This window comes from Gambusia affinis, linkage group LG06 (assembly GCF_019740435.1).
Source record: "Gambusia affinis linkage group LG06, SWU_Gaff_1.0, whole genome shotgun sequence".
In the NCBI taxonomy this organism is placed as follows: Eukaryota; Metazoa; Chordata; class Actinopteri; order Cyprinodontiformes; family Poeciliidae; genus Gambusia; species Gambusia affinis.
Genome location: NC_057873.1, coordinates 30,470,476 through 30,497,777, shown reverse-complemented (window position 1 = coordinate 30,497,777; position 27,302 = coordinate 30,470,476). Strand labels below are relative to the sequence as shown.

Below are 27,302 nucleotides of genomic sequence, written 5' to 3'. Positions count from 1 at the left end.
GATATTGACACTACAGGTTGGTGTGTACAATATTTAAAGTTTAAAGCAGGATATTTGGGCAGTACTGTTTGTTTTATTCAGCTAACATGTTTTTGTTCATTCTGGGAACTCGGACTAAAGTGGACTGGTTGGAGCAGGAGCTTCGTTTTTCTTTTGTAATTTTATGGACCTGGTGATGGAGACATTTTGTTGTTTCGTTCCAGCTCCTGACTTTAAGATGCTGTTACAGCTGTACCAAAACAAACCACACAGATAAATTGTGCTTTTTTTTTGTTAAAATGTTCTTTTGTGTTCTATTCTCTGTTGTTAGATCGTCGCCCGTTGTACTCCCCCATTCCCTAACACACACAATTTAGAAAACAAATTAATCTTTATTAGCTTAAACTGATGAATACTTTTCTATGTTCTTTTTTAATTTAACTTTAAAGAAATGCTTTGGAATTTAAGAATGCACTGTTTCCTCTGGTAATGGTTTTTTGTTACTTAGAATTTAGCACTTAGAGAGCTGACCGCAGGTTGCACAGCAGCAGTTGGCTTGCTGGGTTGTAGGAGTCAAGTAGCAGTCAGGGCCCTCCTGTATGAACTTTCCCTATGTGATGTGCTTGCACAGGTCCCTCACGGTCCAGAAATATTTATGTTGGATTAACTGGTGCCATTATTTTGGTCTTTAGGTGTGAGTGTGTGTGAACATGGTTGTTTGTCATGTGTGTCTCTGTGTTGACCTGTGATGGACTGGTGACCTGCGCCTCCGGCTCCCTCAGATTTAAGGGGGTACCATGGGCTAGGTTGAGTGGCTAGCCTGATTACTGTAAAGTCTTTTGCATGCTTGAGTGGTGCTGCAGCAAGCTGATGAGCAGATGTTGGAGTGTTCCAGCTGTCATTGTTACCCAGAGACAGCTGGAGATCAGGTGTTGATGTATGCATGTTGCTTTAGGGTCTGTTTGGTCTTTGGTCAACAGGAAAGCACTTATGGTATTTCTCACTTTGTTAACACAACAACTGGCCAAAGATATCCCTGTTTGAAAATGAAAAAGTATTTTCACAATCAAGACTGATTGCAATACATTAAAAATAGTAAACGTTTGCCGACTTCAGATTGATGCTCTGTAATCAGTTTTTGTTTTTCATTATTTGTAAATAGATTCTATTTCTATTCAGTCTTCTACTCAGTAAACAACTGAAACACCTAAGTGCCTATATTTTATAGGTTTTTATTTCACAGAAAATATTCTGAACATACTACCATTTAATATCCATAAAAATTTTAAAAAAATATTTTGAAATTAGTCAGAGGATCACATTCTCATTTAATTTAGATTTTTCCAATGAGTTCACACAGAGATACCGTATGTGGATGATGTTAGTTCAGATGTATATTTAAATATAATTTCATATTATAACCAAAACATAGTTTGTGGTTATCTGAAGATTTTTGAGCATAAAATATCTTGACATAATACACAATTTAAAGTCCTAAAGCCTTAATGTGTTTATTTTGACCAGTGTATTTGTTGTTTCTCTAGTATCTTTATTCATAATTCTTCAAAAAATTTTAAAGAATGAAAATTGAAATATATTTTCTTACCAGATTACTGCATTGAAAATCTGTAAACTGCACTTTGAATGCATTTATGTTTTTAATGCTTAAGGTTCTCATGAAAACGTGAATTTAATACAACACTAAAGCTCATTGGTGTGTTTTTAATAATTGATACAATGGAGCTTTATGTGTCTAATAAAGGACACTTCTACTGTCTTTTGTTCTAGTTGGACCAACGTAACTTCTGAAAGTTTTGTACAGAAGCAGCTATTATTCCATTTTTACACTCAGGATATGTGTAGGGATGACATCAGCAGCAGAAAGTGTGTCGAGGTGGCATGTTTGCACATTGCTTTTGGTGAGAACCTATTGTCTTTGGGTTCATGTGGAGGTTAAGCAGTTTGACTATTTTAGCGAGTGTAACCCAGGGTAAAAGATTGCCCCTAATCCCGCCTTTCCTGCTCCATTGGTTAGAGTGACAGTCAGTCACACAGTGCATTCAGCCAATCACTGCATTTTGAGTGGTTAATCAGGCCGGCTCCAACTTTCCCTGTCAGGTGTGAGGGGGAGAGCTGGAGACAAAGGAGCTACAGATCTGAACATCCAGTGAGCTTGGAGCCGTGAAGTTGTCATGCACTGAACTATATATGGAATTGGCCAGGTGATCCCTTGGTAGGGTCAAAGGATGGCGAGCTTCTGACAACTGGCTGGAGCCAGGAGAACCTTAAAACTCACTCTATACTGGTCTGGTAGGAGTCTGATGGTCCACAACATTTCCCCCTCCATCTCATTATAAAGACACACAATTCATTATTCAACCCTTCTCTGGTGGAAACAAATTGCGCTTGGACATTTTCATCTCAAACAATTGGACAATTAAATTATGGACTTTTAACTGTGTGTCAGTCAGACAATGTGCTGACTACTGGGGAAAGATAGGACTCTTTGTGCACATTTATATACAAGATTTACTGCAGTATTGTGTATGTATATATTTATTGTCTTTATTTTTTTGTTTTTCATGTATGTTTGTGTCTTGTGGTGTTCACTTATTTTTCCTTCTCTAAAATACATAATAATGAAAGCAGTTATTCTTTTGTATTGTTTTTATTGATTACTGACAACAGCTCCAGTAGATGAACCTAACCTTCTGGTATTATATGCCATCTAGTCCTTTAACTGCATTAAATAACTGCTACATTATTGGCGAGCTAGCCAGGAGCTGTTTTGATCAGTAATTAATAGAAACCAGGTTGAATAAAGTTGCACAAATAAGTCTTAGTTCATACTCACCAATTCAATTTCCATCATGGAAGTTTTTGAAACTCTTGGTTTAAAAATCTCTAATACAGTATTGATTGATGGAGTTTCAGAAAACCCCACAGATGAACTTATTGATTTTCTTGAACAGTATGGTGATATTAAGCAGAAAACTACTATAGATTTGCGTGATTCAGAATTTGATCAAATGTTGGTTGTTGAATATGATTCTGGATTATCTTTAGCACGTTTATTTCCAATATTACCATATACATTTACATCAGATGTGGGTGATAAATTTCATATTGAAAGGTTGTCTGAGATTTATGCCTCAAAAGTTGGTGGCTTAAAGACAGATAAGTATTTGGCAGATTTACAAGAAATTGCCAAGCTGTCTGGGAAAAAATATGCTGAAGTCCTCACAGAAGTGATGTCCCAGATACAGCAGTCTGTTGCAGAGTTCTGTCCTGTGGTGCCAGTGAAGGCAAAAGAGGAACAACTTGTAGAGAAAGCTGAAGCACAGCAGCCATCAGTTCATGCTACTACTCAACTCCCTTTTCCTCTGTCATCCCTTCCACACTCCGCTCCTCTTCCATCCAGTTCTTCTATCTCCAGCAGAACTGAAGTGCAAGGTCAGGAGAAGCAGTCCACATCTATTTCTGCTGGTGATCTCAGTCCTCCTGAGGTGCAACGCTATGTTGTGGAGCATGTTGTCAGGAGTGGGGACAGCTCTGCATATGCACTCATCACATAGATTGAGATCATTCTCTGGAAAAGTCCCCAGGCCAAGTCATGAGACAGACTACGACACATGGCGGACAAGTGTTGATTTAGTTCTTCAAGATCCCTCTATGTCACAGTTGCAATGTACCAGACTAATTCGTGATAGTCTACTTCCACCTGCCTGTGATATAGTGAAACATTTGAGTCCAGATACATTACCAAAAGTATACATGCAACAACTTGATTCAGCCTATGGAACTGTTCAAGATGGAGAGGAGTTGTATGTTAAATTCATGGACACTTATCAGGATAGTGGAGAAAAGCCATCTGCCTATTTGCAGCGGTTGCAGGTTGGGCTACAGCATGCAGTGAAGAGAGGAGGTGTTTTGGAGAAGGATATGGATGCACGACTGTTGACCCAATTTTGCAGAGGATGTTGGGACAACAACCTAATATCAGAACTTCAACTTAAACAGAGAAAAATTAATCCACCTTCATTTGCTGACTTTTTGTTGTTACTTAGAACTGAAGAGGACAGGGAAGCAGCAAAAACCCTGCGGATGAAGCACCATTTGGGTACCACTAAACAAAAGGTTTCATCTCAGGTCCAGTTTGCACATACTAACCAGGAAACTAATCTGTGTGTTGCTCTGAACAACATGACTAAACAGCTTTCACAACAGATGTCAGCAATACAGCAGCAGCTCACTGCTTTAACAGCAGGTCAGATGGGCACCAAGCTACCTTTTGCTGCAAAAGCTACTGCAAAGCCTAATGTGAAAAAGACTGTTAAAGATGTACATATTAGCAATTCTAGCTCTAAACCTGGGTTTTGCTTCCGTTGTGGAGAGGATGGCCATGTTAAGCCTCAATGTGATAATGAGCCTAATCCAGCATTGGTTACTGCAAAGCGGAAAATATTTTATGATAAACAGAAGAGACAGAGACAAAATCCCTCTACTTCAGCACATTTAAACTAGTTTCAGTTCCTGTTGAGGGGCGAACAGGAGCTGAGCTGGACCAACCTTGTCCCGCTAAGAGAGAGTCTGTTAAGTGTGCCAAATTGCAGACAAACCCCAAAATTGATTTGCCAAAGGGATTAATCGGTTCCAGATGTACAGCAGAAGTCAACATTGCTGGCTACAGCTCTCAATGTCTTCTGGATACCGGCTCTCAAGTCACTACAATACCAGTTTCTTTCTTCAATAAACATCTCTCAGGTCAACCAGTTCACTCGCTAAATGACCTACTTCATGTTGAAGGGGCTGCAGGTCAACATGTTCCATATTTGGGTTATGTTGAAGTACCAATAACATTTCCAAAAGACTTTATTGGGAGTGAATTAACAGTTGAAACCCTTGCTTTAGTTGTTCCTGATGTGAGACCTGGATTTCCAGCTTTAGTGCTAATAGGCATGAATACACTTGAAATTCTTTATGAAAAATTTTGCTCCAGTGACTGTCCAACATTTAAACCTACCTCATATGGGTTTAAAACAGTTCTGCATCAGTTAATGCATCAGCAGAACTGTGGCAACCATTTGGGTGTTGTGACACTCCACAGCAAAACCCCTGTTCTTATTCCAGCTGGTTGCACAGTGGTGGTTGAGGGTTGTGCCAAACTTTCTAGTGTGGCAGGTCAGTGTGCTGTCGTTAGACACCCGGATTTAGGCCTGCCGGGTGGTCTGGTTGTCAGTAGCTGTCTGGTTGCACTTCAAGCTTGCTCACACAATAGGGTTCCAGTAGTTGTCTCTAATGAAACGAAACAAGACACTTCTATATCAGCTTTAAGTATCATTGCTGAACTAGAAGCCTATGCAGGTATCATCTCAGAGCACCATGTGACCAACCATATAGCTGAGGAAACATCAACACCTTTGAACATCAATTTTGGTGAGTCACCAATACCATCACAATGGAAGGAAAGAATCATAACAGAGTTAAATGCTATACCTGAAGTTTTTTCCCATCATGATTTAGATTTTGGTTGCACCAAGCAAGTGAAACATCACATTAATCTTCATGACAATACTCCTTTCAAGCATCGTGCAAGACCTATTCACCCAAAAGACATAGAGGCTGTTCGCAAACATTTACGTGAACTTCTGGACGCTGGTGTTATCAGGGAGTCTGAATCGCCTTTCTCATCTCCAATTGTTGTTGTTAAGAAAAAAAATGGAGATATTCGACTGTGTATTGACGTAGAACTTAATTTACAAACTGTCAAAGATGCATATGCTTTGCCCAATTTGGAAGAATCATTTACAGCACTTAGAGGATCAAAATGGTTTTCTGTGCTTGATCTGAAATCTGGTTATTATCAGATTGAAATGAATGAAACAGATAAAGCTAAGACCGCTTTTGTTACTCCACTTGGGTTTTGGGAGTTTAATCGGATGCCTCAAGGGGTTACTAATGCACCATCAACATTTCAAAGATTGATGGAGAAATGTATGGGTGATCTGCACTTGAAAGAGGTTTTGGTGTTTTTGGATGACTTGATTATATTTTCCAACAGTCTTGAAGAACATGAAAACCGTCTATTGAGAGTTCTAAATCGGTTGAAAGAGTTTGGATTAAAACTTTCTCTGGAAAAATGTAAATTCTTCCAAACATCTGTTAGATATTTGGGCCACATTGTTTCAGAGAAAGGTGTTGAGACAGACCCAGAAAAGATTTCCATAGTGAAATCCTGGCCAATTCCTACCAATTTGAAGACCTTGAGATCTTTTCTGGGATTTACTGGCTATTATAGACGTTTCATAAAGGGATATGCCACTATTGCCAAGCCTCTTAACAATCTGACCCGTGGGTACCCGCCAACTAATAAAACCTCAAGGGTACAATCTAATAAGTGTCCACCGTTTGATCCAAAGCAACCTTTTGGTTCTAGATGGAGTCCTGAGTGTCAGTTGGCTTTTAATACCCTGATTGACAAACTTACTACTGCACCAGTCCTGGGGTTTGCTGATCCTGTATTACCTTACATCCTCCATACAGATGCCAGCACCACTGGACTGGGTGCTGCCCTCTACCAGGAACATGAAGGGAAGCTCAGGGTAATAGCCTATGCTAGCCGGGGTTTGTCAGCTAGCGAAAGTCGTTATCCAGCTCACAAACTTGAATTCTTAGCCCTGAAGTGGAGTGTAACAGAAAAGTTTCAAGATTATTTGTATGGAGCGGATTTTACAGTTGTCACTGACAGTAACCCACTTACTTATATCTTGACATCAGCTAAGCTGGATGCTACCAGTCATCGTTGGCTGCACTTTCTACTTTTTCCTTTAAGCTGCAGTATCGAGCAGGGAAACACAATCTGGATGCTGATGCACTCTCTCGTCGGCCTTGTGGAAAATCTGTCACAGATGAAGTTGCCCACAAAGATCAGGAACTTATCTCTCAGTTTGCTCAACAACATCTTTCAGATAGTAGCAATAATGAGATATCACCTGAAGTGATTAATGCAATTTGCCAAAGTCGTCTGGTTCGAACTCGAGTTGAAAGCCTTTTGGTTGAATCACTCTCAGTCAGGGCAGATATAATTCCTGTGGACTACTCTGAAGATTCACATGGACTTCCTGTTGTTCCTGCAATGTCTCATGCTGATCTAAAAGACCATCAAGGAACTGATCCTAGTATCAGGGAAGTTATCCATCAGTTGGAGACTGGTGAAAAGATTCCTCCAACAGGGGTGAACTTCCAGAACTTCCTCTTCTCCTTAGAGAATTAACTAAATTGGAGATGATTGATGGCATTCTTTACAGAAAGCGACAAGAGAACGATCAACATGTATACCAACTGGTCCTTCCAGCAGACCTTCGTGAATCTGTTCTTCATAGTCTTCATAATGACATGGGCCACCTGGGAATAGAGAGAACTCTATACCTTGTTAGAGCTCGATTCTATTGGCCTAAAATGGCTATGGATGTGGAGCAGAAAATAAAAACATGTGGACGTTGTGTTCGCCGGAAGAGTCTGCCAGAGAGAGCTGCTCCACTGGTCAACATTCAAACCTCACGTCCATTGGAACTCGTTTGTATGGATTTCCTGAGTCTTGAACCTGATGCTAGCAATACCAAAGACATTCTTGTGCTGACCGATCATTTCACCAAGTTTGCCATTGCCATTCCAACGCCAAATCAAAAGGCAAAGACGGTCGCCAAATGTCTTTTGGACAATTTCATCATTTATTTTGGAATACCAGAAAGACTACATACAGATCAAGGCTCGGATTTTGAGTCCAAATTGATAAAAGAGTTGTGTGCTATGACAGGAATCCAAAAGAGTCATACAACACCATACCACCCTAGAGGAAACCCTGTAGAAAGGTTTAATCGTACGCTGTTAGCAATGTTAGGAACTCTTGACCCAAAACAGAAGTCAAAATGGAAAGAATATGTTAAACCTCTTGTTCATGCATACAACTGTACCAGAAATGAAGTGACAGGATATACTCCTTATGAGCTTATGTTTGGACGCTGTCCTCGACTCCCAATTGATCTTGCTTTTGGTCTTCCTGTTTGTGAAAAGAAATGTCCATCACACTCTCAGTATGTACAGAACCTGAAGTCACGGTTGAAAGAAAGTTATCAAATGGCATCAAAGAACTCTGCCAGCAGTGCTGAAAGAAACAAAACTCGGTTTGATCAGCGGGTTCTACCATCCAAGTTGAAAGTCGGAGATCGAGTACTTGTGCGGAATGTCAGACTCAGAGGTAAACACAAACTCTGTGATAAATGGGAACAAGATGTCTTTGTAGTGGTGAAGTGTGCTGGCGATCTTCCAGTTTATACAGTAAAACCAGAGTACAAAGATGGCCCAATACGCACACTACACAGAGACCTTCTCCTTCCATGTGGTTTTCTTCCTGTGACAGATACTGAAAGATCAACTGAGACAGTTCCAGTCACAAAACCCCAGACACGTCAACAAACCAAGAAATGGCAAGAATTTCCTGATGACTTTGCAGAAGGTGAGGACTGTGAACAAGAAGAGATTCCGTTCCATCTAGCTCCACCTCCAGTAAAGTTCAAAGTGGAGAAAACACTCAGAAAGTCATCACCTCCTGATGATGTAGAAAACTCTGTTGTTCCAACAGTTTCTCCAGTGAAGAAACAATCTGTTGAAATACTTTCAGATTCTGAGAGTGTGAAGTCAGCTGTTGAAGTGGAATCAATTGAACCAGAATCCTGTGTTGGAGAGCAACCTGATGTGACTGTAGAACAAGCTCCACCTTATACTGAAGACTTACCTGATCCTGGAAGCCCAATTGGTGAAACCGTTCCCGCTCCTGATTTTGGAATTACTTTGAACAGATCCCCAAATTTTGATGGTATAACTCAAATTAATGACAATCCTCCAAAACGTTCAATACGTCATAGAGTGGCACCTGAACGGCTTCAATATACCACTTTAGGCAATCCGCTTATTTCAGTCGTTCAGGCATTATTGCACAATTTGTCTGATGCTTTAGTTGTGACACCCACCACTTCCAGCACTGTTCACATTGTCTAATGTTTACATGTCACGGGACGTACATGATTTAAGGGGGGGAGGCTGTAACCCAGGGTAAAAGATTGCCCCTAATCCCGCCTTTCCTGCTCCATTGGTTAGAGTGACAGTCAGTCACACAGTGCATTCAGCCAATCACTGCATTTTGAGTGGTTAATCAGGCCGGCTCCAACTTTCCCTGTCAGGTGTGAGGGGGAGAGCTGGAGACAAAGGAGCTACAGATCTGAACATCCAGTGAGCTTGGAGCCGTGAAGTTGTCATGCACTGAACTATATATGGAATTGGCCAGGTGATCCCTTGGTAGGGTCAAAGGATGGCGAGCTTCTGACAACTGGCTGGAGCCAGGAGAACCTTAAAACTCACTCTATACTGGTCTGGTAGGAGTCTGATGGTCCACAACATTTCCCCCTCCATCTCATTATAAAGACACACAATTCATTATTCAACCCTTCTCTGGTGGAAACAAATTGCGCTTGGACATTTTCATCTCAAACAATTGGACAATTAAATTATGGACTTTTAACTGTGTGTCAGTCAGACAATGTGCTGACTACTGGGGAAAGATAGGACTCTTTGTGCACATTTATATACAAGATTTACTGCAGTATTGTGTATGTATATATTTATTGTCTTTATTTTTTTGTTTTTCATGTATGTTTGTGTCTTGTGGTGTTCACTTATTTTTCCTTCTCTAAAATACATAATAATGAAAGCAGTTATTCTTTTGTATTGTTTTTATTGATTACTGACAACAGCTCCAGTAGATGAACCTAACCTTCTGGTATTGTATGCCATCTAGTCCTTTAACTGCATTAAATAACTGCTACACGAGGTGAATGAAATGGTAGAAAGGCAGCAGCCCACCTCCTTCTACCCCTCCGGCTCCCTCAGAATCGGGGGGAGGGCGGTAACATGGGGTAGGTAGAGTGGCTTGCCTCATTACTGTAAGATCTTTTGCGTGCCTGAGTGGCGCTCCAGCGAGCTGATGAGCAGATGTTGGACTGTTGCTTTTAATTAATTCCCATTGACCTTTGTTTGGGTTATATTGAGCGTATGCCCACATTGACTTGATCTTTATCTCCCAGTCATGACACTCTGTCTAGTTTTGCTAGTTAAAAAGTAAAACAAGTAGTCTGTGAGCTGATTTGAAATTGTTTTTTGTTTGCACAGAGCCACTGAAGGCACTGCAAAGTGCTCCAGCTAAGCAACTCTCAGCCCAGCATTCGTATCACATTTTCAACATCAACCCTACAAACACCAACCTTAAGACGCCCATCTTTAAAGCAAAACCAGCGAACTGCTCCGTCCGGCCTGGGGCCCTGCAGATCTCTTCTCCACCAATGAATCTGGAAACATTGTGCACTAACCAAACGGATGGAAACTGTCTCAGTGAAAACACTGAGGCTCTGGGGGTGTCCACAATAACCACCCCTCCCGGCTTTAAAAGTGAATCACCAGTACCTGCAAAGTCTTCTGATGATGAGGAGGACAAGAGTGTTTTCTATACTCCGGAACTTTTTGAGGATGAAAGAAACCCACCGACAGAGAACCACATGTCCTCTCCCAGTCTCGATACTTCCACAGAGAGATCTCAGGAGTTAACCACTGCTTTTGGTGAACAGAGTGTTGTTTCAGTCATTAAGCAAAGCACAGAGCTATCACTGGGCCAGAAAGAGGGTATGGAGGCACTGCAGCAAAGTGAGAAAACAGGGGAGGATGAGAGCCAGAGCAGACAGAGAGGAAGTAGACTTCACAGGCTGTCCAGGTCCAGACAGAGAGTTTCCCTCAGTCAGACAGGTAACCACCAGCCTGGACACACAGAGTAGCACACACACTGCATCCTTACAGAGAACGAAGGTTTCCACCAAATATTAGGAAAGGACTCAAACCATGCAATGAAATTGTCTGTGTTTATATTGTGTCTTTGCTTCTCAATTCTTTATTGTGTTTGATCTTAAATTGTTTATATTCCCTTAATGTTGCTGTCCAGGCAATTAATACTCTGACACTGCACACAACTGTCTCTTGCCTGCTGCTCATTTGTTGTGACGGCTCTTCTTGTTAAAGCCTGTCTGCAGCTCAAATAAACAAAACCAACCAACATTATCAAGATTGCTGCATAAACTGAACATCTCTGAGTAAATCATTAAAATACACAAGTAGGAACTCATCTATTTTCCGCAGGAATAAATAATTATGTAGTTCAGTTTAATGATGTGTCTGTCGGTAATGAGTGAACACAGCAGAAGCTCTATTATGCCCGATTGAACCCTGAATGGAGGACCATCTCACTAATTAAGTAGTTTTAGGTTACTCACTGTGGGTTTGGTAGGGATTTGTTTTACTGTTGCAACATATACTGAGTAAAATTCTTCTTTAGTTTAACTTGCTATTTCTATTTCATTTTATTGTTTTTTTTTTCTGTTTCTTCTTCTAAATCCTTCAAAATGTTATCGGTAGAAAAGCCATAATATAAATAAACCCACCCTATGCTACATGAATGATGACACCGCTTTCGTTAAATAAAACGGATATAATCAGTAAAAGTTGTTTAGACTTCATCACTAAATGATACCCTGCTTTGAGTTATTTTCATTGCTTGTATTTGGGATTCTTTGAGTAGCACTGATGTTAGAAGATATACATTTATATATTTTCTCCCAATTATACTCTTATTAGAGTTATTAATGATTCCTTTACTTTCTGTGACAACAATTAGAATTTCAGTGCAAACTGTTTGAATAAATACAGATTTAATAGCTAATGTCTGGCTGTGTAAATGAACAAGAATGAAATATAATAAAATATAACAAAACAATCTGGGGTCTTTACCATTTTAAACAACTGTCTCTTTAAATTATTAAAGAGACAGTTAAAACATTAAAACATTTCCTAACAAAATATTGCAAAAAGGGATTTCTTGAGATTTTTGAAGTATGGATGCTTTGAGATGTTATAAGTTGTCAGTATTTTACCTGCAATAAAAAAAAAGCTAGTTTAATGATCTCAGCTTTGGACTGTCCTTTTGAGGTAACAGCTCTTCAGAACCGTCCGTAGTGAGATATCTATAAGTCTTAAAAAGACTCCTGTCTGCAGTGCTTCACTACCAGAGCCTACACCTGGCATCGCAGCGGGACATCTCCAGGCTTTACAGGGTTTTTTTTTTTTTTTTTTTTTAAATAACACACATTTGTGACTTTGCATACACTCTTTTAATCAGCACTTTAAGCGCCATATCTGAGTGTTTCAGCATGAAGAGTGTATGTCATTTAATCAGGTCGATGAGAAGTGTAGGTTCATCAAACAGCCTGAGTGGAAGTAAGACTGAACAATATCATGAAAGATGATTACCCTGATTTGATCCTTCTCATTACACAAAAAATCTTCACCAATGTGGGATTTGCACAGAGGAGACAAGTGTTCCATTAAAGCCTTTCCCCATCAGCTGCCTAACCAAGACCCTTGTCGGTGTAATCGTGCATGACCTCTCGTTAACATAATGAAAATTCAAAGCGTAGAGAGGCCTGCAAATGTGTGTTAAAAGCTCTTAATAGGCAGCCCATGTTACTCAAAGACTCAGTTGTGGTCTGCAATTAAAATGTTTTTCCATTAACATATTTCAGACTTTTCTTCAGCTAGAGCATTAAATCTGCACTTAGAGATATTGTGTTAAAATTGCATATGAGACAATTTAACAAAGTCCAACGTTACTAAAAAAATACTTCCCATTTTAAGTATTCTACATTCTACTGGTTTTTGTAGATCACAACCTTTGGAAAGTGACATACGCCAGTTTCAAGCCCTGTTTTGTGAATATGACGCCTTTAATATTGAGACTCCAAAACACCAATACTTTAGACCTGTCAGAGTCAGGGACTTCCCCAGATTTGAACCTCCTTGAGAATGTGCCACAATTTCTCAACTGTAATTGAATAAAAATACTAGGAAGTCAAGAATGGGTCACCCTCTGGCAACATTTAGTCTTGAAGTTCATTTGCAGTATGTCAAAAATAACTGAAAAAGTTTAGAACTGTAAAGTAATCTTTTTTTCTCAATTTAGCTGTAAAAGTACGAAGATCTTATAGGCAAAAACACAGAAGATTTATAAAAGCCTCTAAAGTGTCAAAGGTAAGTAAGAAACTGTTGTGCTATAGCTTTTGGTCAAACAATAATGTCTAATACTGACTTTTATTCTGCACCCACAGAGCAACACAGAGCAGAAAACATGTTCTTTGGGACTTTACTGTTCTCTCTGTGGAAAAGAACTACTTCCTGATGCACATGGTACTTTAACGGTTCTGTTCTCGCCAGTCTTTTAAACCGAAGCATTGCCATTGACCTAAATGTTTGTTCTGCTTTTTGGTCTCAGTCCAGCATGATGTGTGTAATAAAAACCATCTAGCTGTTCTAAGAGAACTCAGATGTAATGTTGGGGAACACACCTGCTGCTGTCAGAGTGTACCTCCACCACCAGTCTCAGACAACTGGATGCTGGTGGTTCAAAGCCCCTTGTCTCTAAAGGCCTTGAGAAGCACTCTGGAGCCCTACTGTGATCAGAGTTTAACTTGTGAGTAACTGATGAAAACAGTCTAAAGTTACAGATAGATAACTCCTACTCAAATGTAACTAAAGAAAATTTTAGAACTTTTGATAATTTAGTTTATTTTCTATTATTCTGAAACTTTTGAAAAACTACTTGCTTCTCCATTTATAATTTTTTATATAGCATACAATGCCATCTGGGACCCCGAGGAGCATTCTGTTACCAGATTTTTCCAGTGTAAAAGCTGCTCCTCTCAGAGAGCAAAAACTTCTGCACCTTTAATGGCCGCTGAGATCCACTACCCTGGAAATGATGCTGGAGATCAGGTATCTGACGCCGGATGGGGGATTTCACATGGCTGGAACTCCTTTCCACAATAGTATTATATTGCAGAGATCATTGTGGATGTCCTCTCTCGTCGGACCCCATAGTAGGGGTTTTTGTCTTTTCTCTTACATTAGAACAAGTACAGTCTGAAGCAATTCAAATGTGAAATATGTGTTATATTAACAGCAGCCAGTACACTGTTGCGATATTTGCCTCATACATTATATTGCTACATACCATACAGCTGGTCACGTGTGTTTGGACACTACCAAGTTGAGATTTGGGCTGGAATGACTATAATAAGCGTAACAATAATGGTCTACTTCAGACTTATTGTAGAGGCTGGTGGTGATGGGCAAGGCAGGTCTCCTTTAGCTTTCTATATTTCAGTAGATTAAAAGAAGCCTCTGAAGACACTTTGTTGTTGTATGACAGTCGGACTTAATAAACTCAAGAGAATGCTCTTGAGTTTATGAAGAATCCCTGGTTCTGATGTTGATAACTCAGTACTTCGACACATCTTCACATGCATCTAAATACCCACTTTTTGCGCCACTGGAGTCAGGTTTCAGTGTATTGAGGTGAGTTTTGGCACGTTGCAGTTTGTTATTGTCCACATAAAAAGTTTGTGTGGCCGCCGCACATTTTCACGGCAGCATTTTCAGAAATGCCAACTTGTGTGTAAAATATGGCGCCGCGCCACACATTTTTTGTTCATACACAGGCTTTATGCATGAGGCCCCTGATCCTGCAACGTCTAGATGTATTGGACTCATTATTTAGTCCAATAATAATGTTATTAGCAGGACTCTGAAGAACTTGACTGCATTCAGGAGGCAGGTCAGCCATTTGATTCAGGTGTGTTGGACCAGGGACACATCATCCCTGGTCATCAATAGAGGTCATCTAAAAGTTAAAGGACATTGGACCTTGAGGCCTGATTTGAGGACTCCTGATCTACAGGGTAAAAAATGTTTTTTTAACCTCCCTCTACAGTCAGAATGAAGGTCTTTCTCAGTGGCCTTGGTAGAAGGTTAAATGTGAAGAAAACAGCTCATGTCACTTAGTGAGTAACAAATGTAACAGCTTGACGGGGTAATCACTGCAAAGCTGGCAAATGAACAAATGTACTCACCCAAATCCCACACTGCACAGAGGTCTTTGTCAGGTTTTGTTTTGCACTGTGATTTCTTGTTTTGCCACATGAAATCCAGCTTTTACAAATTGAGTACACGCTGTGCCAGGATGTATCTGCCAATCAATACCAACTCCCTCCCTCCATAATCCGATTTACATTGGTAACCGCTTCCAGGGCATGGTTGGTGTGTATCCATTCATTGATTTTTAAATCCTTTGGCATTTTTTTCCTTAAATGCAGACACATCTATGCCTCACTGTGTCTGTTAAAGGTTTTGAGGAGTTTCATACCTTGGTTGAAAATCCAACACCCGAAAGCTCTTTAAAGAAACAGTCAAAACAAAAAAATATAGTTATATTTTTCTCTGTTCATTCAGGATTTTATGTGTAATTTTTAGGTAACATTTTAATGCTGAGCAAATTATTTCTATGATAGAGAATAATATAAAAGTTGCATTCGCATTTGCTTTCATTTGAGCTGCATATGGCACTTATTACATTAGCTTATATTTTGAAATATCTTCTTTTTATGCTTGGTTTTAGTTATTTCTATAATTTTGGTTACAATGCTTGTCATTTTGGTCTTATAGGAATTTTTGTGGCATTGTTCAGTTAACTGAAACCTTTTCTTTTAGAAATATTTGTGGAACAATGAAAATAATGAATAAGTACAAGACAGAAATTATGAGCTTTCTCTTAATTCAATATGTTTGTCAGATTTTAAACACTTTTGAGATTATCACTGTAACCGCCCAGATTTAACAGATTAACCTTGAATGACTGGTAAATTCAGGTTAAACAACTTCTAAACTTTCATACTTTCATTAAATTTTTAGTTTTCTACTCATCCACTCCTTCATCTACTTGCTTTACTATACCATTTATACATATTTTCTGTTAGATATGACATTAATATATGTACATACAAACACATAGAAGAATAATATATGGTGCATTTTATCACCATATAAAATGCACATATATATATATATGTATATATATATATATATATATATATATATATATATATATATATATATATATATATATATATATATATATATATATATATATATACTTCTTGTGACAGTTGTGTTGTTGCCTCTCTGTCTTGTTGACAAAATGAGTTTAAACTGTCAGGAAAAAACAGAAATATTGCTAATTCAACCAGGAATTGACCTTAAACAATGTGGCAGATGAAGAACGTTTTCAGATCATTAAATTGCTCAAATTTGTGGTATAGATGTTTAGCATCGTTGTTGTTTGTGAGGTAACAATCTGACCATCTGGGTCACACTATGGGTTTCATTAAGCTCATTGTCTGAAAGGAGTTCTTCCCCCCTGGCTTTCTGTAAGGGGTTAAAGCTTCACTACAATCTTTCCTTCACTGTTTTTGAAGTGTTTTTTATCTTTCTGCTGCTCAGCTGTGAAGTTGACAGACACCATATTGCACATAAAGCTTTGAAGTCTCAGCAGTGTTTGCAGTCAGTCTTCATCCAGTGCTACAACACAAACTCAAAATATTGTCATCTTGGTTGTTGTCACAAGCTGTCCCCATCTCTCAACCATCTCTATTTCCATTTGCTGATGTTCTTTTGTCATTTTTCCTGACCAACCTTTATACTTATACTTATGCAATTTAGATTGTTTTTTCATGTTTTCATTTTGTGTTTGATTTTGCATTGTTGTAGCTAGATAAGACTGGGAGAAAGTGCTGAAATAATGACCTTTATTTAAAGGCCATCTTTGTGCCTGAGTGGACATTTAAGATTATTATTTTCATTTGACTGCATTGTTCAGGGCAAAAATTACACAATGAGAGTGATTCCACATGCATTATAGACTGTTTGTTTTCATTAATAGCATTTGCCTATTTTGCCCTTTCAAAAAAATGTGTGCATCCCTACAAGAAATGGTTTTTTAAAATATAATAATTACATATAAGATTTTTGGCATGTTTTATTGACTCTAGTGGCCTTTATTTGATAGTGAATTGACAGGAAAGTGGGTAATGAGAGAAGATGAAAGAGGTGTGTCAAAGGTCTCCAGGCTGGGAATCGAACCTGCGACAGCTGCGTCAAGGACTAAGTCCTCCATATGTGGATTGTGCTTAACCCCTGCACCACCACCACCCCACATTATATATAAGATTTAAGTTGCTTTTATATACATAAAGGTATACAAGTTTACATCAGATTAAAAAAAATAGTTACTGATGTGACTTCTTGAACAAACCACTGTATACAATCATTTAGAAAAAGCTTTTTCACAGCTGAGGGATCACTGCACAGTTGAAGCTAGAAGTTTATATACACAGAATAAGAAGACATACACATTTTTTCAAGTTAAATCAAATCAAGTTTCTCTTTTTTTAGGTCAGTTAGAATTGCCCAAATTATTCCTATTTGGTAAATGTCACAATAGGTTCAAAAGGTTTTAACCAAGTTGTCAAAAGCATTGTTACTAAATACTTAGGAAATGTAGGTAAGCTTCTGATTTTGAAGATATTACTAAGTAATTCTCTGACATATTCTTTTTGACATTAATGTGGTATTTAGCAAATAATAATTTTGGTGATTTTAACTGACTTACAAGAGAAATTGGGTCTGATTTAACTTCAGTGAGAAATAAATGTGAATGTGTCTTTTTATTTGGTGCATGTAAACTCTGGTTTCAACTGTGTCAGGGCTTAGAAAAATTACCAGCTAGTATAATGATTAAAATCTAAGTGTACAGGTGTATACAAAAATGCAACAGATTACAGCGTCATCATTTATTAGACAAAATGAACCTAGAATATATGTTTGAAAAACTAACTACACCTGTAAAATACAGACATGTCAGAAAATGAGGGAAAAGCAGGAAATGAGTAAAGGCATCAGCCATGTCCAGTCACTTGGAAGACTAACGGACTTCCAACAGAGCCTCCTAATTCTAAGGAGATCCAGCGTTTGCAGAAGAAGGAAGGTTTCCATTGGAAGACAGAAGGCTATTCAGGTGTATTTGTATAGTACTAATGTACTATAGATTGTATAGTACATTAGCATTCAAAGAACTACAGAAAGTACTATAGATAGTATAGTACTAGTGTACTATGCAATCATTGTATACTACTAATACAATGAATAGTACTATACTATGTATAGTACTACTCAGGTGTATTTGTATAGTACAATAGTACCATACAGTGTACTTGCATAGAATCTTATTGAGTCCAGGAGGAGCAAGTGGAGAGCGAGGGAGGGCTGTGTTTCAATCACAGCACCAGGGCTGTGACAAAGTTGTACAAAGTTATAGCGCTGAGAATATTTGGAAAGTTTTGAATGAAAGGATTAGAAGTTTTGAGAACAAAAAGATGAAATCCTGCTTTCAAACCAAAAATTTAATATTTTTTTGTAGATGATGAAAATGTGAAATCAAGCACTTGTGGTTGAATTTAAATAATTTTGGAATAATTTTGGAATGTATCATTTTTATTATTATCAAAACCTTAAAACTGTAATAGGCTGTATTACAGTTTTACTACATGGTACATGTACAGTTATGGTAGGTACTAGGGAATTAGTCCTTATGGTACCTGTACAGGTATTTCCTCTCCGAAACTGCGTTTTTAATAGAATTGACTCAAGTTGATGTATCCTTTGCAATGCTCTGGTCACTGTGGTGCTTTGAGTGAATAGCTAATGAAATTGATTTCTTTAAGCTCATACAGCCTGATAAGGATTGCTTGACCAGATCATCTGGTTGCAGAGGGTCTTTAGCAGTCTGTCTGCTGAAGCAGCTGTTAGAACTTGGCTTGAGTCATAGGTTTGAAGCTCGTTGGATAATAAATCCAGATTTATTTCATAGGGGTTAGTGGAATTAGACACCTAATCTGCCTGTGTGGTTTTAGAAGTTGACTAATCTTGATATAGACATCCGTTATTTGGGCTCATCTTAGTGTTCTTACACTCTAAGCTGATTATTGCAATGTGTTATTGTAGCAATTGTTTGCCTTTTTAATTCTGCATATTGTAGTGAGGTCTCTGTGGGAGAGCATTAAGGGCTGGTAATTAGCCATTTATGGTACCCTACTCCATTTATAGTAGATCACTCACTGAGATAAGAAACTGATCCTTTAAACTTCTTAAGTTCTTTGTGTAGCGTTATGTTGAAGTTTTTGGGTTGATGTGCTCTACTTGGTGATCTCTGCATATCCTCAGGTGTTAGCTATGGAATAGCAGTGCTCTTTAGGACAAAATGTCATTACTATGATTTTCATTTACAAAAGTAAAGTTAAAATTGGAAAATAATCACACAGTTTAATGTTGTCCCTCATTGATTGATCTTCATCTTTCTTCTCAATCAACTGATAATTTCACTAGCTATTCAAAACCAGCTTGAAAACCATTTGAGTATAGCCCTGTACCATATACATTCTAATTCTAAGGAGATCCAGCATTTGCAGATTAAGTATGTGGATCCCATTGATTAAGAGGAATCAACGGTATCCACATTTTTCACATGACCTTATTTATATATATTTATCTTATTTATAGCAAAGATGTAAGCCTATACAGGCTGCACTCAATCCCATCTCCTTACATGACCTTTAGAATCTAAATCAGACTTTATTTGAAATCACTCAATCATGCCAATCTTCTGCAAGGTGACAGCTAGATTAGCTGGCTTTTGCATCAAACCGTTTTTCACTGTCTTCCTACTCTCTTCCAGAATGTGTTTTACTGACCTGCATAGTTTGTCGAGTTGCTGTAATAGCAGTCTTGTAAATCTGCCCTGGAACACATTTGCTTCTCATTTTGGAACATTGTTTGAGTTCGACTCAAGTTCGTCCAGGACTGATGACTTCCCAAGATCAAGTGGTGATTCATGTAAAAAAAAGAAAAAAAGCTGTTCCATTACATTTACTGAATTATTAGCACTTAAAGACTTCATGTAGTCTTCCTGAGTCACAAAGCTGTCTCTGGTTACTGACATAGAGAGGAGATAAATTAACTTTTTTATAAAACATCTTCTTTCTGCCCTAATATGATAAACGACTAAATGCCTTAAGATGACAACGGTCCTGGCAGGTGGAGAGCATGATAAAGCTTTGAGGAGAGACAGAAGTTAGACCCACTCTAGTTGGCTTAAGGACACAATGAATCCCAGCAGTATTTGGTAGGCATGACATACCAACACATTGTACAGCACATCAAGTCTGTGTTACCATTTTATTAACTGTATTACTTGCAATTTGCTTCAAGACTATTTTAGTTTGTCCTGAATTAATGCTGCTTCGGTTTTATAGCATAACGTTGTATAACACATCTAATTTCTCCTCATAACACCTCAATCATAAAATAATTGTAAAAGTATTGGCACATCCTCTATTGCCTGTGTTCTGGCTTGAAGTAAGTTTTGGGCTTTAGCAAAGCCAAATAAATCAATGTTTGGACTACAGTTATGATCACAGGGTGGAGTTTTTAGCTCATACTGGGCAGGTGTTGGGAAACTCCCTGTGAAAAGCTTAATCACCCCTATATTGGGAATCCTTCTGCAAATATGTCTGCAGATCAAACATGCGACTTCTCACTCATCTCCCACTAAATACTCTGCTTTTCTCTCCTTGAAATGATGAACTGCCTTTTCTTTTTGACAAAGTGCAGGTGAAAGGTGAGGCATTAAAAGCTGTCAGAAACTTAAGTTGGCCTAGGGAATGTACAGATATCCCAGGTAATATCTTGAGAATGGGAGGAGAGGAAAGTAGAAGACTGCATGGTTGGTGGTCTAGACCAGAGCAAATATGGCTAAACAGCTGTAAGGTTAATGCCAATTGTTCCAAACTCAAAAAGCACGCTTTGGACATTCATTCAAAGACACAGATATGGGACCTGTCTTAGTCATTGCATCCCTCATAAAATTTTAGATCACTACTAGTTCCACTTACCTTACACCTATTCTCACCACACACAGTCATTCTGTCCATTGAGGAAAATCCCAACAGCGTAATGACGGGAAAGTTCTTTGTTCTGGCCTCTTAATAAGATCTACTGGTGCTGACAGACAAGACTATTTAAGAACAGGAGCTCTCTAAATCAAACAGGACACACTTTGACAACATACCCGAAAGCTTGCCCTGACTCATGGACTTTCAAAGCTTGCTGGCACACCTCAATGTGGGAATGACACTTTTCAACCCATCTCTATTTGAACAGGTTAATTCCACTTTCTCTCTGTTCTGCTTTAGGTATTCAGTGGGTTTCCCCAGTTATAATGGACCACTCGCTCAGTTCACAAGCTTTGACTTCAAAAATACTTAACAAATATGGGATAGTTGCAAATGTGTTCACCTACTGTGCTGTTTGAACTCATTTGGTGTTCTTGTTGCCAGGCAGGTCAAAACAAAGGTATGGACAAATTCTTACCAGGGAACCCACTGATTTACATATTTATTCACATTTACCTCAACACTACCAGCACCATATCTGTCAAGTTGCAGTTTTTTAGCTGGGAAACTACCGTATTTTAACCCTCTCTCCTGCTGACCTCCCGTATTAGTATTTTCCCACAAATTTCCTAGATATATTTTCTATATTTAGTTAAAAATTTTGAATAATAATTTCTGCCTTCAGAGATCTGCCACCAGCAGCAACGTCGGAGGCAATTCTGGCAAGGTTAGTGCTGACAGCGGGAACACACCAGGTGTTGATCCCAAAAATGATGGTGGGCCAAATGCTGATGGGTGAGATGGTGCACCCCACGAAGGAGCGTGCCGTGAGAGCGATTCAGCTGGCTGGAGTGACTCGTTGAGCCGTTTTGAATGTCTATCTATGTCGTTTAGTTCTTTTAGACAAATTTTGTTAACACCAATAACACATTTATAGCCTTATGCCCAACAACTAAGTTTTATCTTGTCTACCCTTTTCTCTTACAAAAATTTGGGATGTCTTCTCGTGAGAGTGTTATTTGCGTGTTTTGTTTTCATAAATATATTCCCATTTAAATGCCTAATGTGCACATAGCAGTAAAGGTGTTCTTTTCACATGTTATCTAAGTTTGCTTAGATTTAGAACTACTGCTAATCTAAGCAGTAGTTTGTGATCACTGTCCTTTGATAGATAAAGCTAAATAAGATAAAATATATTTTTTTACTTTTTTGTTTTACTGTTTTACTTAATTTTTTTACTGTATTTAATTTGATAAATTTACAAAGGTAATGTTTTAAAAATTAAAGCGCAGGCTGTCATGCGCACAGTACATGCATTGTATGGTGGAATACATTCTGTGAAAAAATGTCAAAAATAGGTGAGTTTTTTTCTGTCAAAAATGATTAAGGCCAATTACCTGCCCAATGAAAGACAATCTCTACCTGAAATTGTTTTTATTTCACTCAAAGGATCAGATCATTTAGATGTGGTTGATAAATATGTAATATAAATAAATGTGTTTCAACTCCATTATCTGTTTTTACTTAGGCACTATTATAGGACTTACTTACTTAAAAAGGAATGGTCAGAATTTCAGTGTCAGCAAAGGTAGGCCTTATCAGATTCTGAGCACCTAACTATAGTTTGTAAGTGACAAGTAGTTATTTTAGATTTCTTGTAAGCCTGTCTTAAAATATAAATAATATTGGACATTGGTCAGGCTGACGGGACGGCTTTCAGCAGGCAGTGGACAATTTCCTTTATTTATGAATCCAAACCTTGACAGGTATGACCAGCACAGATTCAGGAAACTCCAACTAAACTAATACATCTATTTAGACTTCAGAATTCTTTAAAGATTCTCTGGGTAATTAATGAAGATTACAGTGGTTCATCTCAGCAGAAGATTTCACTGAACAATATTAGTTGTGCTCTCACCAAAATAATTAATAACCCATGAAAACACAGCACAACTGCTACTTTAAAGCTCGAGTTTCACAAGCAATCAGTCAGCGGGGCAGTTTGCACACAAGACAGAAGTTTCCCTGGATTATCAGCTGTGGTTGGGAGTATAACTTAAGGTGAACTTGACCCAAAACTGAAACAACATAACAGAAATGTTTCTACAACTGCAGTTGTGCTGGGTCCATACTAGCAGTCAACCAGTAAATTTAAACTGTAGATTCTGTTTTAGATCTGAGCCATTTTAGGTAATAATTTTCTCCCTGTTTTGGTTACTTCCCTGACATAGACTCAGTTTTTTTGGCAATTCTGAACACAGTTGTGATGTGTGAGTGATCAATCGGAACAGCTTTGAATATGAATGATATTTGGGAGTCAATTTGATTTTGACCCATCAGCTCTGTTAATACCCGTTTTTGAATGGAACATTCAAAAGGTGTCCTCCAGGGACTCACCCAGTTCTACCAGTCTAATAGGAATTCAGCCATGCATCAGTGGCCGCCGTTTGCTCTCAACACCCCCTATTCGTGTCAAAAAACAAAAGCTACGGGCGTCCCCGCAATCCATAGCCGCCGGGGCAGCCGGACCAACACCTCTAAAGCAAACAGGCTTCCCTGCTCTTTATATGAGCAGCATAATGCTCAGCTTTTGTTCCCTCCAATCCTCCACCCTGTTCCTCCTGAAACATAACAGGTGCCGCTTGAAGTTGCTTTTCTCACTCTTTGTTCCCCCGTTTCCAAAAGCCCATCTGGTTTTATGTGTGCCCTTCTAGCTGACTTTGTTGGTGACTTTCTCTAAGTGCACTCAACAAACCGACATGGTTTTATTTTTTGTGTAGCAATGAAAGCAAGGCTTAGTAAAAACGAGCATTTGTCCTTGTGTTTGCTTAGTTACTGTAATGTAGGGACATGTGTTCTTCCTGCTGTAGAACATTTTACTCGGTCTCTTCTATTTTTTGACAGCTGTGAAAAGGAAGTTGTTGCAGATGATCTTAAGACTTTATCTTTTTTTTCTCTCTTTGAATCTCACTCAAAGTTTGCTTTCACCCTTGGAAACCACCAGTCAGTGAAGTTCCAGAAGCTGCAGTACTCATTTTCCTGGACATTTTGCTCCCTTCTAACAATGTCTAATGCTGAGGAGTTTACTAAGTAATATGCATGCCTATACAATTTTACAACTCATTCAGGCAAAGGTAATGAATTTTTTTTTAAATTTGAAATGTTGGTCTTCAAAATCTGTTAGTGGTATACTTACAGATGTCAGCATTTAAGTGCAGTCAGAGAAATAGGGAATCTACAGAACACTTGTGGCTCCATGTGTTCTGATCTGACACTACACCACCATACTGGATTCATACCTGAATCTCCACATTTACAATGTGTCTGCAACAATAACAATTTGCATGGAAAAATCTTTTGTCACAACCAGAAGGTCCCTTTTCTATTCTGACTATATTTGGTGTTGTTTTGGACGCACATCGTATGAACACGGTAAAACTGGGATCAGGCTGAAGAGAGCAGGAGACAAAGAAAGGAAAACATGTCAGTAGCTGTTGGTTGATCCGCATGTAGCAGAGAGAGAAGTTGTACGTCAGTCAGCTGTGTAGGTGGTGGAGAGGTGCAGTGTCAAATAACTTACCAGAGCTAAAGCCTCGGGATCATGAGAGTGCAAACATGATTATTGACAGAAGCACAAAGGACGGTTTAAGCTTGTCTCATCCCAGCTGTGCGAAGCTCCAGCCAAATACAGGCAATTGCAAAGAAGATGGGCAGGTGACAGTGTGGTGGAGCAGGAAGACCTCACCAACCCCCTGCTCTGCTTTGTTCCTTCATATCCTGCATTGTGGCTATAATAGCTATATTTCCAATTGATAGAGCACTTGGTGTGTGTATGTGTGTTACTGACTTCAGGACAACCTAATAATCCTTTTGTGACATGATGCTGTTGGAGATGTGTTGTCTTTGCCTTTTGCCCACCTCCTGCTTGATCCTTAATCCCTGTTGCCCTTGACACACTTCCCTACAGACAGGGAGCCTATCCAGTTTGTCTGACTCACTCTGACCAGAGGGGGGTGCTGTTTCTCTATTCTGCCTGAGGAGCCAGCATAATCTGTACAGTGCTTGCATCAGCAACAGTTTCTTCCTGCAGTTCTGCTTGGTTTCATTCCATCATGGCTCTGAAATGAGAGTCTTGCTGAAAGACAACGTGCTATGATTGTTTAGTTTATCTTGTCACCTTTATTTTTCTAATCTGTGTAAAAAATTTTTACTGTTCCTGAAGTTTTGCACACCCCAGAATGTTGAAAGAAGTCGATGAGACAGCCAAGGCTCCAGTGTCAGCGCTGTTTATACTGAAACAGACCAAGCTTCTCCAAACGTGACTCAGCACCAGCAGTATGTGAGATGAGCCAGTGATAACACCTTCCAGGAAAGGTGGAAATTGATCACTGTTCTGCCTGACCCTGAGGATGCTCAAAAATCCTTTCCCATCACACAGAACTGCTTTGGTTCCACACACAGACATGCAGTGACAGGTTGGAGCTAGGCTAGTGTGCTTCTCTTGTGTTGAAGAGAAACTTTTGAGAAGTTAATTCTGAAAACTATTTCAATTACAAGGGCTGTATTATGTGTCTGCCAGTCATTTTATAGCACAGTCAAGTATTTATGTTTCTTTCAGTTACGGTATAACAAATATGACTTAAAATAAATTTAACTTTGTCATTTAACACCTTGAGAACCTCCTGCTTTTTCCAACACTCTGATTTCAGTAAGTCATCAAAACATCATTTCTCTATTAACCCTTTAACAACATGTTTCCAGCATTACAGTGAGAAAGGAGTAATATATTAAGCTCAGCAGATGTGTAGCTCCACCAGGTGTTTGCTAATCGCTGCTGGCTAGTTTGAAGGAGCTGAGTGTGGGAGTCGAGGGGGAGAGGTGCTTTGTGAGGCTTGAACTCGGAAGCTTAGAAACTGCAGCTCTGAGAAGGAGCTACATCTCAATAGGGACGCTCGATCCACCCAGGCATGTTGCACAACTGAATAGCTGCCATGGAGATTAAAGGATTTCCCAGTCATAAGAAAACCCTGTATAGTTCACTTTAATCAAACTGTAGGTCATTTGTCCAGAAAGTCTGCTTCATTTCGGAAGGTGAGAATGTATAATCGAACTCTGATGGCCCAATAAAATGAACTCTGGCTCACCTACAAACTTAGTTGAATGCCAACCGAAGCTGAGACCACTCCGAAAGCAGGAATCGGACTACAGTGCAGGGTTTGGTTCCTTCATTTGTCACAGTGCAGTGTGAAAGTGAACCACACCATCTCAAAATGCAACAAATGTTGCAATTTTGGCTCCAATTGAACTGAGACTACCGGACTATCAGGTGTGAAAACACCCTCGGACTTCTTTAGAGAACCAATGTACACATGAACTGAATTAGAAATAAAAATGATCTGAGATGCCACCAAAGGTGTTATTTTTTTAAAAGTGTAAAAACCAAACACAGAAAGTAAAACACATAATCTGATCTGAACAAAAGCATGTTCACTTAAAATCACCAGAGTGAGCACATGTTTCGACACCAGAAGAGCAGAGGTGATGAGAATACTCTGCAGAGCAAATAAGGGAGTGGAGCCTAAACCTTCAAAAAAAAAATCTGGGGCTGAGTGGCCCTTGGGTGTCAGGGAGAGTCTACCTCTCACCTTTTCAATTGTGTTTGCTCTCACATGTGTTTGCCTGCCTGTCTGTGTGTATGTTTGCACATAAGTATGCCTGAAAGTGTAATGTTTGCTCTGTTAACCTGCTTGGCAGCTGTCTCTCAGGCAAAGCCCTATCCAGTCATAGCCTTTCACCAACACTGAGTGTTAATGGAAAAATAAGCTTTGAAAGGAGAGGCCATCTCAGAGAAGTCATTCAATTGCTGGCAGGCTTTTGTTTTCACTGACTTTGAGAAATGGGATGTCATTGATCACTGTCCTGATCATGTCTTCTCAAACGCTCTTCTAAATGTATACAACCTTGCAAAATACTTAAACGAGACATGAGTTGACTTGTTGATCAGTAGGGTTTGATTTTGTCATAGTTTAGTTGATCTGATGCATGTTGCTGATTGCTGTTTCCTTGTTTTTGCAGAGATCTCCATGAATAGATAAGATAGAAAGTAGAGAATTATAAACTGTAAATGTTCTTTGAATTTCTGAAAGACTTCAATATTGAGAATATAGACTTTCCAAGAGGTTGTGAAATATGTATAATATCTGTAAATATCATCTTTAGTCCTGAATTAAGTTCCATCCTACTCTGACGCCGTCCCTTCTGCAGGACATCAATATCTAAGGTGCTCTCTTCAGTTTATGTTAATTTAGAGATGTTGTGTTACTGCAATTAAAT

At 38.9% G+C, this 27,302-nt stretch overlaps 1 protein-coding gene across 3 annotated transcripts in view; it reads left to right on the top strand.

Moving 5' to 3' along the window:
* Window positions 1-27,302, top strand: part of brip1 (BRCA1 interacting helicase 1) — a 77,746-nt gene that overhangs the window by 39,086 nt on the left and 11,358 nt on the right. The window contains exons 20-25 of one of the 3 annotated variants that reach the window (XM_044119692.1): window positions 10,204-10,830; window positions 13,094-13,161; window positions 13,239-13,317; window positions 13,403-13,600; window positions 13,760-13,902; window positions 20,094-20,165. In XM_044119692.1, the coding sequence (XP_043975627.1) occupies window positions 10,204-10,830; window positions 13,094-13,161; window positions 13,239-13,317; window positions 13,403-13,600; window positions 13,760-13,902; window positions 20,094-20,153 (1,175 nt within the window). In that variant the 3' untranslated portion in view covers window positions 20,154-20,165. Of the gene's footprint in view, window positions 1-10,203; window positions 10,831-13,093; window positions 13,162-13,238; window positions 13,318-13,402; window positions 13,601-13,759; window positions 13,903-20,093; window positions 20,166-27,302 lie in introns of those variants that run through there. The other 2 variants (XM_044119691.1, XM_044119693.1) reach the window with 2 other exon arrangements.